This window comes from Parasteatoda tepidariorum, chromosome 12 (genome assembly GCF_982258835.1).
Source record: "Parasteatoda tepidariorum strain Cologne lab strain chromosome 12, Ptep-v5.0, whole genome shotgun sequence".
Lineage (NCBI taxonomy): Eukaryota > Metazoa > Arthropoda > Arachnida > Araneae > Theridiidae > Parasteatoda > Parasteatoda tepidariorum.
Genome location: NC_141766.1, coordinates 44,264,518 through 44,280,157, shown reverse-complemented (window position 1 = coordinate 44,280,157; position 15,640 = coordinate 44,264,518). Strand labels below are relative to the sequence as shown.

Here is a 15,640-nt window from a genome sequence, read left to right as displayed (position 1 = left end):
GGTGAACGAAAAACGATATTTCAGCACGGTTACTTTGTACTCATCAATCGAATTTTGAATCTATGACTCAAAACATTAACAAGATAATCTCACTAAAATGTTTTAAAATTTTCATTTACCATTATCTTTTTCATAAATGATGTAAGAATAAATGAGTGGTGAACGAAAAACGATATTGAAGCATGGTTACTTTGTACTCATCAATCGAATTTTAAATCCATGATTCAAAACATTAACAAGATAATCTCAGTAAAATGTTTAAAAATGTTCATTTACCATTATCTTTTTCATAAATGATGTAAGAATAAATGAGTGGTGAACGAAAAACGATATTTCAGCACTGTTACTTTGTACTCATCAATCGAGTTTTGAATCTATGACTCAAAACATTAACAAGATAATCTCACTAAAATGTTTAAAAATTTTCACTTACCATTATCTTTTTCATAAATGATGTAAGGATAAATGAGTGGTGAGAATTAAATGAAGTGATAAAGTCTTAAAAAATCTTCTGTCTTAAAAGAGAATTCGTAGGACCAATCTTAAGATTCAGCAGACTTACTTTTAAGTTAACTGTTTTTTGGCTCAAACGCTGTAAAACTTTGCCAAGTTACTTACTTACTCCTAGACAATAAAGTTTAACTTGAGGTAGATGCTCTGTCGCGTATTTTCTTCAACGTCATTTAAAAGTGACTGAAAAGGTGCTACTGATTTAAAATTTATTATTTTTTTATTTGAAATTTTTACGAGAAAAAAAAAACGAGAACATTTATCCTTTTTGTTTGTTCTTTCTATGTTTGGAAAAAAATGATTTATTTTTGTCATCAAGTTGTCATACAGATCAGTACAAAAAGTCCCGCTTTATTTATTTATTCGTATTTTTTTTTTTTTTTTTTAATATTTGTGGAACATATTTTGACAGTTTTGCTATTGATTTTGAAAATTGAAACTTCTTATTTCTTGTTTTAAAATTCATTCAACTTTTTCGAAAATTGTTTGCATTATTTCTGGTAAATTTATAGCAACTATGTTTAGCTGATCTTGTACAAATTATGATACAAAAATATATTGCATCTAAGATTTTTTATTTATTTATTTTTACCTCGTTAAGTGAAATTTAGCAATGAAAATAGTGCTTTATAATTTATTCAACTTTTTCAAAAATTGTTTGCATTATTTCTAGTAAATTTATAACAACTATGTTTCGGTAATCTTGTACAAATTATGATACAAAAATATATTGCACCTAATATTTTTTATTTATTTATTTTTACCTCGTTAAGAGAAATTTAGCAATGAAAATAGTAGGAAAAAAAATTAATTCAAAACACTCTTTTTAAAATTATGATTAGAGCATAACAATTATTATGATGTTCATTATTGTTTTTATTTCTCATTATTTCATATTGTTTTTATTTCTCATTTAAATCAAAACTAGAAAGTGCTGAAATGTTTTGTCAAAAAATTACAATGTTAACAACTCTCCTAAATCAAGAAAATATATTTTAATGCAGATTAGTACCAATATAGTACCAAAATATATTTAATAAGTAAGCGCCAATTGTAATCATAATCTTGGATCATGGCTACTAATAGACAATTTCATGCCAGAAAAATAAGTAAAACATGACAAGATATACACTCCAATGATGAGCATAAAAACCCAATAAAGTTATTTTTCTACTACCAGTAGTAGTACTACAGCCAATAGTAGGCTTTTGTTCTTTTACTGCCTTCTTCACATATATTTTAAATAGCTTTAGATGGCCTATTTCCTCAAATATTTTATTTATTTATTTATGGCATATTTTTAACAGGAAAAATTGGTTAAAACAGTTTTTGCCTGACTTGCTTCGGATTTTGAAAGTGGAAAAAATGCTTTGAAATGTAATAAAATTGTAAGAATCTTATTTACATCATATTTAGTAAAAATATTGCATCCGTCACATTTTATCTTTTTTAATTCTATTTTTGCTCTTTAAGCTTTAAGTTTTCAAACTCAAACCCGAAACTGATTCGAAATAAATTTGTTTTAATAATATTTTACTAATGCTACAAATTTTTATTATAATTATTTAATAATGATCAATAAGCAATAAAATAATTTAATGGTGGTCCAACAAAAAACTCGTTCACAGACGACGTTGCTCTAAATATTATTAGATCCATTTAAACATTTTTTAATTATGTCTGTTCATTTTTTACGATTTAATATCAAACTTAAAACACTTTTAAAAATCTTTTTTTTATATTCGAAAGCAGAGAAATTCATATGATGCATAATCTTGTTTTAACGTAGTGGTAGTTGGCAAACTTATTTTAACAAAATTAACAAAAGAACGATTTACGAAAGCTCCTTAGATTTATTTTCACCAAAAAGAATCCTAATTTATCTCCTTTTTATTTACGATGGATTAATAAAATGAAATGTTAGTTTTCGTTTTTTATTCTTCCTATTTTGAGAGAACTAAGAAGTTCCCTCAGTTCACAACTAAGAAGTTTTTGAAAAAAAAATATTTTTACATTTTTAGATATTTCGACAATATGCACACTCCAAAATATTGCTAGATGAAACTTATATGCAAACGGCATTTTAAAGAAGGTGAAACTTTACTGGGTGCTAGAACTCACGAGCAGGACCATCACATTTTTCTATGAGATCATGCTCGTCGTAGAATGCTAGATGAAACCTATATACAGACGGCATTTTAAAGCAGGTGAAACTTTACTGGGTGATAGAACTCACGAGTAAGACAATAATATTTTTCTATGAGATCATCCTCGTCATAGAATGCTAGAGGAAACCTATATACAGACGGCATTTTAAAGAAGGTGAAACTTTACTGGGTGATAGAACTCACGAGTAAGACAATCATATTTTTCTATGAGATCATCCTCGTCATAGAATGCTAGATGAAACCTATATACAGACGGCATTTTAAAGCAGGTGAAACTTTACTGGGTGATAGAACTCACGAGTAAGACAATAATATTTTTCTATGAGATCATCCTCGTCATAGAATGCTAGAGGAAACCTATATACAGACGGCATTTTAAAGAAGGTGAAACTTTACTGGGTGATAGAACTCACGAGTAAGACAATCATATTTTTCTATGAGATCATCCTCGTCATAGAATGCTAGAGGAAGCCTATATACAGACGGCATTTTGAAGAAGGTGAAACTTTACTGGGTGATAGAACTCACGAGCAAGACAATCACATTTTTCTATGAGATCATCCTCGTCATGGAATGTATGATCGCAAACCCAATCAGTGAGAAGTTAAAGGGAAGTTTTTCAATGTTATATTTAAAGAATTAACACAAGAATGAGATTCAGAAAACATTTTATTCACGTTAATATTATTGATGAACAGTGAGCAAAATAAAAAACGGACCTCCCTTAAAAAAATTTAAGTATAAGGTATACGATTTTTTTTCATTATTTTAAAGAATAATGCTAACATGGCAAAATGCAACATTTGAGAGAATTTGATTCGAATTTCTAAAGAGTCATTTTTCTCAAATATTATATTTTGCTATAAAAAATTATATTTTTTAAAATGATGAAAAAACTTATATACCTTACAATTCAAATTATTTTCATTTAATATTAAATAAAATAATAGAAAAGGGTTAATATTTACTGAAACTTGTTTTTTGCATGGAATTCTTTTTTGATAAAAGAATTTCATAATTATGTACAAATTTTTTTCAATTCGCTTAAAATGTCATCGAGATATAGCAAAATGCGCAAAAAGAAAAATTAACATTAAGGGGTCCAAACTTAGGAGCGCCTTCCTGACCAAACTATGGGAATCATATTTCCCAGATTGCGGCTGCCCCCTATATTTTGGGGGTCAGAAATCCAAATCCGTTGAAAAAAAAGTATGTTTATTCAGAGAAAGTACGGTTTTGCGTCTGATTTCGTAACTTAAAATATCGTCTGCACTTATTAATTAGCATATTTGAGGTCAGCCCCTCGAGTTATTACGATTGTGAAGATCCAATCATTAGATCAAAAGTTATTAAGGGTGGTTCATTTTTTATTTTGTGCACTGTACAAAGAAATTGCTCAAAAGAAAACGATGTAATTGATGTACAAAAAATTGCTCGAGGAGATGCTCTGAGAAATCGCTTGCTTTTTTTATAAATGCACAGCATAAAAGTGCAGTTATAATGTAAAGCTTGCTGTTTTAATAAATGTATCAACAACAAAAAACAATGAACCACCTCGAATAAATTATGATTGAATCTTCACGTTTTAGGACACAATCTTAATATTCAAGAGGGTAACCTCAAATATGCTAATCAATTGTTGCAGACGATATTTCAAATTACGAAATCAGACACAAAAACGTACTTTCTCTGAATAAATATACCTTTCTTTCAACTGATTCGAATTTCTAACCCCCAAAATATAGGGGGTAGCCGCAATCTGAGAAATGTGATCCCCGTAGTTTGGTCAGGAGTTTGAACCCCTTAATGTTAGCTTTATTTTATCCGTGTTACACCATATCTCGAAAACTATTTAAGCGAATTGAAAAATCTTTGCACGCAATTATAAAATTAGTTTATCCAAAGATAATTCCAAGCAAAAAATAAATTTTAATAAATATTTGTCATTTTTTATTATTTTGTTAAATAATAGTCGAAAAAGTTTTTAACTGTAAGGTATAAAATTTTTTATATCACTTTAAAGAATGTAATTTTACATTGCAAGATACAAAATTTGAGCGAAATCGTTTGACTAGTTTCTGAGATATCGAATTTTAAAAGCACGGTTTACTTAAAATTAAATTTCTCAGGAGCTTTTCAATCGATTTCGCTCAAATTTTGTATTTTGCAATGTACTTACTTCGTAAAAAATTGTATACCTTACAATTCAAAATTTTTCGACTATTATTAAATAAAATAATAAATATTTACGAAAATTAATAATTTTTCTAAATAATTATTCATATTCATATTTTGCAGAAAATTACTGTGGGATTGGCAAGTTTTATAATTGTGTGCAAAATTCTTTCAATTCGGGCGATTTTTCAGTCAGTTTTACAGATATTGAAAATAAAAAAGTAAAACTTGAAAATAGTACATATTAAGGAGGTCTGAGTTTTGACCGAGTTCTAATTCAACTCTTAATCTGCTTAAGAGAAAAGGGATGTTTATTCAGAGAAAGTAAGTTCTTGTACTCCTAATCTGTTTAAGAGAAAAAGGATGTTTATTCAGAGAACTTAATCTTTTGCGTCTAATTTTGTACTTTACTAATTAGTCGTCTTCACTATTTAGCACTACACATTGCAGAAATCTGATTCAAACTATTAAAATATAACTTTGCATCTTAGTTTTTAAGTACAAATAAGTATTATCTTAGTTTCATAATTTATTGAATATTATCCAGGGTATCCAGGTTGTTTTTTCCCAGAGGTTCTTATGTGTATTTTTATATTTTTAGAATTTTTGCCAAAAAAATTTGAAAATACATATTAAGTTTCGTGAATTAATGTCTGAGTGAAGAGAAAAATACAAAACGAATATAATATCAAAGTCTGACGCTTCATTATCGAGAAAGGTGGTATTTAAAAACATCTAAGCCTGTTTGATTGCGGTTTTAAGGTGTTCAATGCTGGTTAAGGTGTTAAGGTTATCACGCTTCATCTTTGCTTTGTTTTCTCTGGCAATGAAATAGTGTTAGACGATTTTAATCTCGATTTCTCAGTTTTGATTTTGTTCTTCCCTAACTTAAATATTAATTAAAAAGCTATACTATGTATATTTTTTTACCTTATTTTTGACAATGATTTTGAAAATACATATAAAGTAAGGGCGATGATTACAGAACACCTTGTATAACCAAATTCAAATACTCAACATTATACACTTTTTAATTGAAGCGATCAATGTTAAATAGGGGTACGTTACAAATCTGCACTTTCGAGAAAATTTAAAAAAAAAACTAAAAAAAAAAACTGTGTAAAACTTCTTGATATCAAATACCGATTAATTTTCTAGACTGCCTAAAGATTTGAATCCAACAATTTGGAGGCAATTGAAATAATCTTTCCACAAGTGCCAAAAATTAAAAAAACTGTGTCAATTGTGGAAAGATTGTTTCAATTGCTTACAAATTGTTGGATTCAAATCTTCATAGTTTCAATTATAGTTTTCACGAATTGAATGTCATAGAATTGGAAACTACAACTATATTAGCATGGTAACGACAAAAGGTACAAATTTGTACTATTATCTTGTATTCTCACTAACAACATAACTATTAATGTTTAATTTAATCAGGCTAAATTTTTCTACTCTTTTTTGCAAACTACTACATTTAGTGAAAATTTCTAACTTCTACACACTTTTTTGGGGGGTTTGTATCGTCATGTCTTTAACTTCCTGTATACTTTGTACTGTAGAGTTTTTTTTTTTTCTTTTTAAGTAATTACGATTTATACTAAAGATTATCAACGTACTTATGAATTATATTTATGAAAGTAAAATATTATTCATAAAACTAATAATTCATCAATTTCTTGAATCGTAAAGTATAAATTTCTTGCGGTATTCCAGTTGAACTGGCCCGTAGTCAGAATTTCTGTTCAAGTGGAAATCCTGTTTTTGCAAGCATCATTAATAGAGGTGATATCAGATATCTTTTAAATCATAGATTTTCAATATAGATGTGCTTATATATTTAATACATCATCTATATTCGTTTTTTGACTATTGTCATAAATAAATATAAAAATTAGCATTACTATAAGTATCAATATCAAGAGAAAACGATGGCAGGTCATTGTATAATGTTTGGACAGATAAATTGCATGATTTGAAGCAGTTTTTTTTCTTCACAAGATTCAGTTCCTTTGGTTATCGCTAGGATAAAATTAATACAAATCATAAATGTGTTAGCTTGTGAAATATATTTTATATTTCTTATGGAAAAGTATTTATTTAAATGTAATTTTAATTTATGATCTTTTCTTAATATTTTCTATTATTATGCTTTTGAACTGGATTATTAAACCAAATACGAACAAAACACGAAGAAGTGTTTCATTATTATTAAATCGTATGACTATGACATTATTTTACTACGTAACAGTTTATGTAATAAACATCTAAACTTATAAACCTTCGCAATTTATTAAACAGAAAATAAATTACTTATTTTTATTATAAGCTTTGTGTAAACTTCGTCTAGTCATAACATGAAATTACAGTAATGCTTACGAAGTTGTTATGAAACATTACTTTTAATTAACTTTTAGCAAAATTACAAAGCTATCTCATTGGTAAAAAACATTTAACGAGTTTTCGTGACAACCAAAAATAAAATAATTAATTTAAATAGGAAATCGTAAAAAGGAAATCGTTTCAAGGGTAAACTAGAAAATAATTAGGTATAAATTTATATCTCATAGAATACTGAAATAAATCAGTGAAATAAATATGTGTTAAAGTAATAAAACATTTTGGGATTTTCAATTGATTAGTTTTTAATTTAGATGAAATTATGATGTTTCTCGTAAGAAATAAAAAATAATCTTAATAATTGTGGGAATTGATGAGAGAGTTGACTTTATTTCATAAAACATTATTTTTGTTGAAAATATTCTACGAAAATGTGGGGGGGGGGGCGCAAATGTCTCTGCTACGTGATGTTGAGCCCAACCTGGACCCTCTTGGTGAAGGGGCTGGAGTCAAAATATGCTGAGAATTTAACTAATTCAGATTACTATATCTGTCGCAAAAATTATGTCTCGTAATAAAAATACATTAATGTTACTTATTTTAATGTTTATGCAAAATTTACAGTTAAAAATTAAAGGTGTTATCTTGTGAGCGAGTATAGAAACAACATTTTGAAAAAAGCGTGAAAATGTCAGCCAAAAAGTCAATATTTTCGACTAATAAAACAATTTATAGTTTCGACTAGTAAAAAAAAATTTTTAAACAAAATTTAACTTGTTGTCTAGTAGTAGAGTAAAAACAAATGAGCAATAAATTAATAAATAATATTAATTAATATTATTTACTAATTTATAATATAAATAATTAATAATATAAATAATTAATAATATAAATAATTATATATAATATTAATTATATATTAATATTAATTTATAATTAAATAATAATATTAATTTTTGAAAATTTAATTGATGTACGTACTAACAAAAAAACATTTTAAAAGAACTGAATTTCTTCAGAACTAAAAAGAGAGAATGATTTGGTGAAATTCATTTACATTTCTTTTCATAGATGTCAGCAGCAATTGGATTACTCTTAGCGAGTAATAAAGTACTGAGTTTTTAGAACATTTAAGTTTTCATGTTCAAAATTAATAGGTTAGAATAGTTTGTGTAAGATGTCGATTTTTTTCTTTCTTATTTGGACTTCTTATTTATTTTAAATTACCTTCTGAACCAGTTTCGATGAAATAAAAATGCTTTGAATATCGTTGATTTCTCAAAATGTTGTATAAATATTATAATAAGTAGTTTAGTTTATTACACTTTTTAAAGGCATTTTTGTTAAAATCATGGCAAATATCTTATGTTTGATGGCGCCGATTAAAATAATGTTATTTTTTAAACCGTATATTAAAACATTATATCCGTCCGTTATATTACATTCATCCGTCTTTGAAATTTGTATTGAAAGTTTTAATTGCTTCGTTTTCGCCCTAAAAAAATAAATCAATAAATAAAATAAAATAAAATTAAATAAATAATTAAATTAAATAAAATTTAAAAAAAAAAAATAAAATAAAATAAATAAAATAAATAAAATAAATAATAATAAACTAATAAATAAAATAAATAAAAATAAACTAATAAATAAAATAAATAAAAATAAACTAATAAATGAATTAATAAAAAATAAAAAAAATAAGTAAAATTTAAAAAAAAGATAAATAAATGATATTAAGTCGAATAGAATGTCCCTTCAGCATCGAAAATAAGATTAAAAAAATTACGCATGGTTGTATTTAAGTTAAATTAATAACTTTTTTTACATTTAATTAAGTCACACAAAAAATATGCACTTGCATTCCATATAAATAAATAAAATATCTTGTTAAGGATAGACTAAAGCAACTATACATTAAATAGGTCTGAAATTAATATTTAAGTGAAGAAAAATGAAAAAGCTATCAAAATTTAACGAAACATTACTGAGGAAAGCGGGACTGAAAATATTAAAACCTGTTTGTTTACCGGAAGAACTAGATGAGTTGAAAAGCAATTATTAGTAACACTTCATCACACAATCAAACTGGATTTAATGTTTTTATTTCGTCTTCAGCTGTGATTCATTAAATTTCAATAAAGTTTCAGTGTTTCTTAATTAAAATATTAATTTGCGATTTTTAATGAATATGCTTCAATTTTTCAAAGATTCTAAAAATATACACTTTGTATATGTCAGGAAAGGGAATTATGGTCATTGCCGTTGAACTAACCATGGAAGTTTCAAATGTTTTTTTTTTCTTTATTGCGTATGGTAAATAGAAATGTCCTACACACAGGTAAGTTCTATGCGATATTCGAATCAGCAATTCATTTCTTTTCTGGGTTTAATAAAAATTATAAAATTGCAAAGTGTGCGGAGTGAGTTGTTATCGACAATGTCAACCTTCGTCTATGTAAAGGAACCAATTATCGAGTTAACATGTCTTACACACTATTGAATTGGAATTATATTTTTGTAGTGGTAGATACGCTACAGTACTCCCCCACCAGAATTATAGAATACGATGATAGAATTCGATGAACGGATACCACTAGTTGATTCATTGCTGTTTTGTGAGAAGACGGGAGAGCTGTATTAAGACTACCGTACTTTTTGAGTGCTGTTCGTGAGAGCTGTATTAAGTTCACGATCGTGCTCGCACCTGTGTTGCCTTTAGCAGTCGAGTGAACACTTGTCGACGTTATGTGTGATCGAGACTGAGTAGCAACAGCGTGAGGAGGAGGATAATGTCGCAGTCACAAGTAGCAAGTCAACTGTTCAATGTGGAGAATCCATCAAAGAAGGCATGTTCAATTCGAAGTGGGAGTTTCTGTCAAGGTAGGCGTGATCACGTCCGGGTCACCAATGGGGAGAGTGAGTTGTTATCGACAATGTATCGACGTCTGCTTCGTCTATGTAAAGGAACCCCACCATAGAATCGAGTTAACATGTCTTATACACTATTGAATTGGAATTATATTTTTGTAGTGGTAGATACACTACACAAGGCATTAGATTAAGACCCGGATATCCTCCATGTAGACTGTCATATTGTGATGATGAAAAAACAAAATATATGAAGTTGCCTTAAAATTTATATGTTTATACTTAAAACACATACATTATTTAACTAATTCATTTTGGATAATGATTAGACAAAATACATGCATTTGATTTGGAATTTTTTTGTTTATTATTAGACCAGCTTTAAATAATGGTAGAAAATTCGATTTTTGTGTAGAAATTTACAGCTTCGAAGAAAGTTAACGTATAAATGCGATAAAATATTTTAATGCAATTAATTGTACTAAATTAGCTTTTTTTTTAGTTATTTATAATTATTACATAAAAATTGATAAATTTTAATTTGTTGAATTTTTTGCATATTGTTAGATATTTTTATAGTGTAATTCTTCTCATTTAGGTTATAAAACAAAATCCACTAGACTCAAATAATAAAATACTACTAAGTCACACAAGACTATCCAAAAGGTGAATAGAATTTCTAATTTTTTTTTAATTTTTTCATTTTGATTAAAATTTTCGATCATCGTGGGTAAATTCAATCATACTTTTACATAGACAACTGCTTCGCTAGGCTTTAAAATACAAAAAAAAAAATTAAGACGCTTTTTTTTTTTTTTTTTTTTTTTTTTTTTTTTTTTTTGCTTGTGTGATAAAATTAAACCATATCTAGTTCAATATATTGGACGCTGCACCATATCCAGCTAGATATATTGGACGCTGCATCATATCTAGCCAGATATATTGTACGATGGGTCTCAAGAGAATATACCACTAGACTCAAATAATAAAATACTAATAAGTCACAAGACTATCCAAAAGGTGAATAGAATTTCTAATCTTTTTCTTTTATAATTTTTTCATTTTATTTAAAATTTTCGATCATCGAGGGTAAATTCAATCATACTTTTACATAAACAACTGCCTCGCTAGGATTTAAAAAAAAAAAAAAAAAAAAGTAAGACTTTTTTTTGCGTGTGTGATAAAATTGAACCATATCTAGTCCATATATTGGACGCTGCACCATATCTAGTCCAATATATTGGACGCTGCACCATATCCAGCCAGATATATTGGACGCTGGGTCTCAAGAGAACATACAAAACATACTCACATTTTTTTTTATTTTTAACAAGTGATAAAAATACCGAACAGTTTATTTACAAACTTTCTTTTTTTTACCATCCCCTAAAATCATATACTACGATATACATGTTGAATAATGTTTGTTTTAAAATTGATAATTGTGTGTCGATCCTGTTAACATCTCTGTCATCAAGGTCAGGATGTTTCACTAATGGCTGACAGAGAGATGTTCAACATCTGCTTACAAGTGAATCAGATGTAAGCAGAGAAAAAGGAAACAACAAGTTACTTGTAGTAAAAAAGGTCAATTATCCCTCTTTTAGGGATTACGTTACTATTTTTTCATAATGAGAGGGAAATTTCTTTCCTTTCAATGTATAGTATTTTTAACTCTTATCAACTCATTTAAACTCATTCGGAAAGATCAGCTATGATTACTAGGAAGATAAATTAGATTTTTATTGCATTCGACCACATAAATATAGGAAAAAATCGGATTAAACAATTCATATCATCAAATGGAATTGTCGTTATAGAGATCTTATCGTTATAAGCAAATAAATAAAACTAAACTACTCATTAGGAAAGATCATGTAGGATAACTATGAAGATAAGCTAGGTTTTCATTACATTCGACCATATTCACATAGAAACGTTGGATAAAACAATTTATAATATCAAACGGAATCGTCCTTATAATAAACTTATCGTTATAAGCAAGTAAATAGACTAAACTCATTAGGAAAGATCATCTAGAATAACTATGAAGATAAACTAGATTTTCATTACATTCAACCACATTCATATAAAAACGTTGGATAAAACAATTCATAATCGCAAACGGAATCGTCCTTATAACAAACTTATCGTTGTAAGCAAATAAATAGACTCAACTCATTAGGAAAGATCATCTAGAATAACTAGATAAACTAGATTTTCATTACATTCAACCACATTCATATTGAAACGTTGGATAAAACAATTCATAATCGCAAACGAAATCGTCCTTATAATAAACTTATCGTTATAAGCAAATAAATAGACTCAACTCATTAGGAAAGATCATCTACAATAACTATGAAGATAAACTAGATTTTCATTACATTCGACCACATTCATATAGAAACGTTTGATAAAACAATTCATAATAGCAAACGAAATCGTCCTTATAATAAACTTATCGTTACAAGCAAATAAATAGACTCAACTCATTAGGAAAGATCATCTAGAATAACTATGAAGATAAACTAGATTTTCATTACATTCAACCACATTCATATAAAAACGTTGGATAAAACAATTCATAATCGCAAACGAAATCGTCCTTATAACAAACTTATCGTTGTAAGCAAATAAATAGACTCAACTCATTAGGAAAGATCATCTAGAATAACTAGATAAACTAGATTTTCATTACATTCAACCACATTCATATTGAAACGTTGGATAAAACAATTCATAATCGCAAACGAAATCGTCCTTATAATAAACTTATCGTTATAAGCAAATAAATAGACTCAACTCATTAGGAAAGATCATCTAGAATAAATATGAAGATAAACTAGATTTTCATTACATTCGACCACATTCATATAGAAACGTTTGATAAAACAATTCATAATAGCAAACGAAATCGTCCTTATAATAAACTTACCGTTATAAGCAAATAAATAGACTCAACTCATTAGAAAAGATCATCTAAAATAACAATGAAGATAAACTAGATTTTTATTACATTCGACTTCATATAGTAAAGGTCGGATATAATAATTCAAAGTGGCAGAGGAAATTGTCGTTAAAGGTGGTTCTCCTTATAAACAAATAAATAGACTAAAAGATAAAATAAATTATTATAATTACTATATAATTACTATAATTAAAATTAATTAGTATTTTGATTTAAAAAAATATTTAAATTAAACTGCTTTTGAATACAGATTGCAAATTGGACCGAGAGTTTATACAATTGGCAGGGGAAAAAATGAAATGAAATGCAATTGCTTTTGACATCATTACACTGTATTTTGATTTCAAAAGCAAGATGTACAGAAGGAAAATAAGGGGCATTCTTTTGAAGAGTGCGAGAAAATTCTTAAAAGTAGCTGAAGAATTTTTCCTTTTCAACGAGGAGTATAACTTAGCCGATGGTCTCTCACACATGTTAGTTTTTACTTTGGTTTGGTATTAATGACAGAAATAAATAAATTTATTTCCAATTTTGCATTTTGTCTAATAATATTGACTAATAAAAACAACAGAAAAATGCTCCCTGGTGGAAAAAAAAATTTTAATTGCGAAAAGGATAGAAATTTTTAACTCGTTAAAAATTTCTAGAAACATTAAAAACATGCAATGTTTGTATGTTTAATATTAGTACTTTAAACATGTTGTATCTATAATATTCTCCATGTTGCACCTATAAGCATGCAATATCTGCGTCTTTAATATCAGAATCTTTAATATTTTGTATCTATAGTATTACATATGTAGTACCTAGGACTGATTTTGTTTCATTAAAAAAAATTTTTTTTTTCTGAATTGTATGGCAGAATTCATTCATAAAAAATTATAATTTTCCCCAAAGTACCAGAGTTTTTTGAATTTTTACTTCCTGCATGAAAAATAATTAGTTCAAATTCATACAAGATTCCCTCTATACTTATTTTGTAAATATCACAACAGTGCGTACGTTAGATTCAGAAAATCATCAGATTAATAACAATTCAGTATAATGATTCTTTCGTTCATCGAATAAATGTTTATATAAATACTTAATAAAGCTGTTTTTAAATACACTAGGTAAAATGCTTTTTAAATTCATGTTTATATAGGAAGCAAAAGGTATAGGTTATGTACACAATTCTTTAATAAAAATGACGTTTTTGAATAACGTTCATATTGTGATATATTCAAGCGTGACAAGATATCCGGAGTTCGTTTATCGGTTGAGTTGTTTTCAGTAGTGCAAAAGACGATTTGATTATTCCCCCTTTTCATGCGGTTGTGTATTTTATTAAAAGTGATACGATTCAGTAGATACACACCGGACACCGGTACGTGCATACAAGTTCTTAAAAGTTTTGCATACCCAGTTATTCAAATTTCCCAAATTTTAAACCAGTACTTAAAAACGTAAAAATAACTTGAAAAGTTGAAATCACAAATAGTTAATCTGAAATATTTTTTTAATTAAAAAAAAAAAGATTTTATTTTGTGTAAAGAAATTTGTGATCATATCCTCTATTGTTTCATACATCATTTTCTATAGCTTTATGTGTCATTTTCAATTGCTTCATATACCATTCGATTTCAATATAAGACGATCAAATTTACGGCGCGTACTGGTTCTTTGAATAAAAATATTAAAAAATATCATGTAAAAAATTTATTATTTTGAAAATTTAAAACTCGATTATATTTAAAAGCAATAATTTTTATAATAATTAATAACAAATGTAATAATAATAAATAAATAAATATAAATAATAATAAATGAGTAATAATAATGATAAATAAAAATAAATGTGTAATAATAATGAAAAATAATAACAAATATGTAATAATAATAATAAATAATAACAAATGTAATAATATTAATAAAAAAATATAAGTAATAATAAATGTGTAACAATAATAATAAATAAATATAAGTAATAATAAATGTGTAATAATAATAATAAATAATAATAAATGTGAAATAATAATAATAAATAATAACAATGTAATAATAATATTAAATGTGAAATAATAATAATAATCAATAATAACAATTTAATAATAATAATAAATAAATATAAATAATGAATAATAATAAAGATGTGTTAATAATAATAATTAATAACAAATGTTTTTTTCCTTTATTTCTACATCTAATTTCTTTTTCTGAAAAAAACGGGAAAAAGTTTTTGTATGCTTATCCTTTTTTATCCTATGATTTGGAGGATTACGTTATTTTGGATTTATTCCATCCAGAATGTTAATTTTAATTTATTTAGGACTAATAGGAGCATTCATATAGCACTGGAATCATATTCGAAATGTAGCGAAACGGACAAAATTATCCAATGCCTCCTTATTATCCATTCCTTATACTCCAAATTATCCAATGCATTAATGCTTATGCTCCAAATTATCCAAATTAATAAAATATCTTCCACATTAGCTACTGGAAATTATCATTCCAGATCATATTTAAATTCGTACCAGGTGTAGATTTTTACTGATATTAAATTTATGGTGTTCCAAAATCACCACCCTTAACATAATTTTAAAATCTGTGATGGAAAGCCATT

The 15,640-nt window shown here is 26.8% G+C and overlaps 1 protein-coding gene across 2 annotated transcripts in view; it reads right to left on the bottom strand.

The window, feature by feature from the left end:
* Window positions 1-15,640, bottom strand: part of CRMP (Collapsin Response Mediator Protein) — an 89,484-nt gene that overhangs the window by 65,999 nt on the left and 7,845 nt on the right. Inside the window, exon 1 of one of the 2 annotated variants that reach the window (XM_016048421.3) lies at window positions 434-591. The exons of the other annotated variant lie outside the window; for it this stretch is intronic. Within the exon in view, the coding sequence (XP_015903907.1) occupies window positions 434-448 (15 nt within the window). The 5' untranslated portion in view covers window positions 449-591. Of the gene's footprint in view, window positions 1-433; window positions 592-15,640 lie in introns of those variants that run through there. 2 annotated transcript variants of the gene reach the window in all.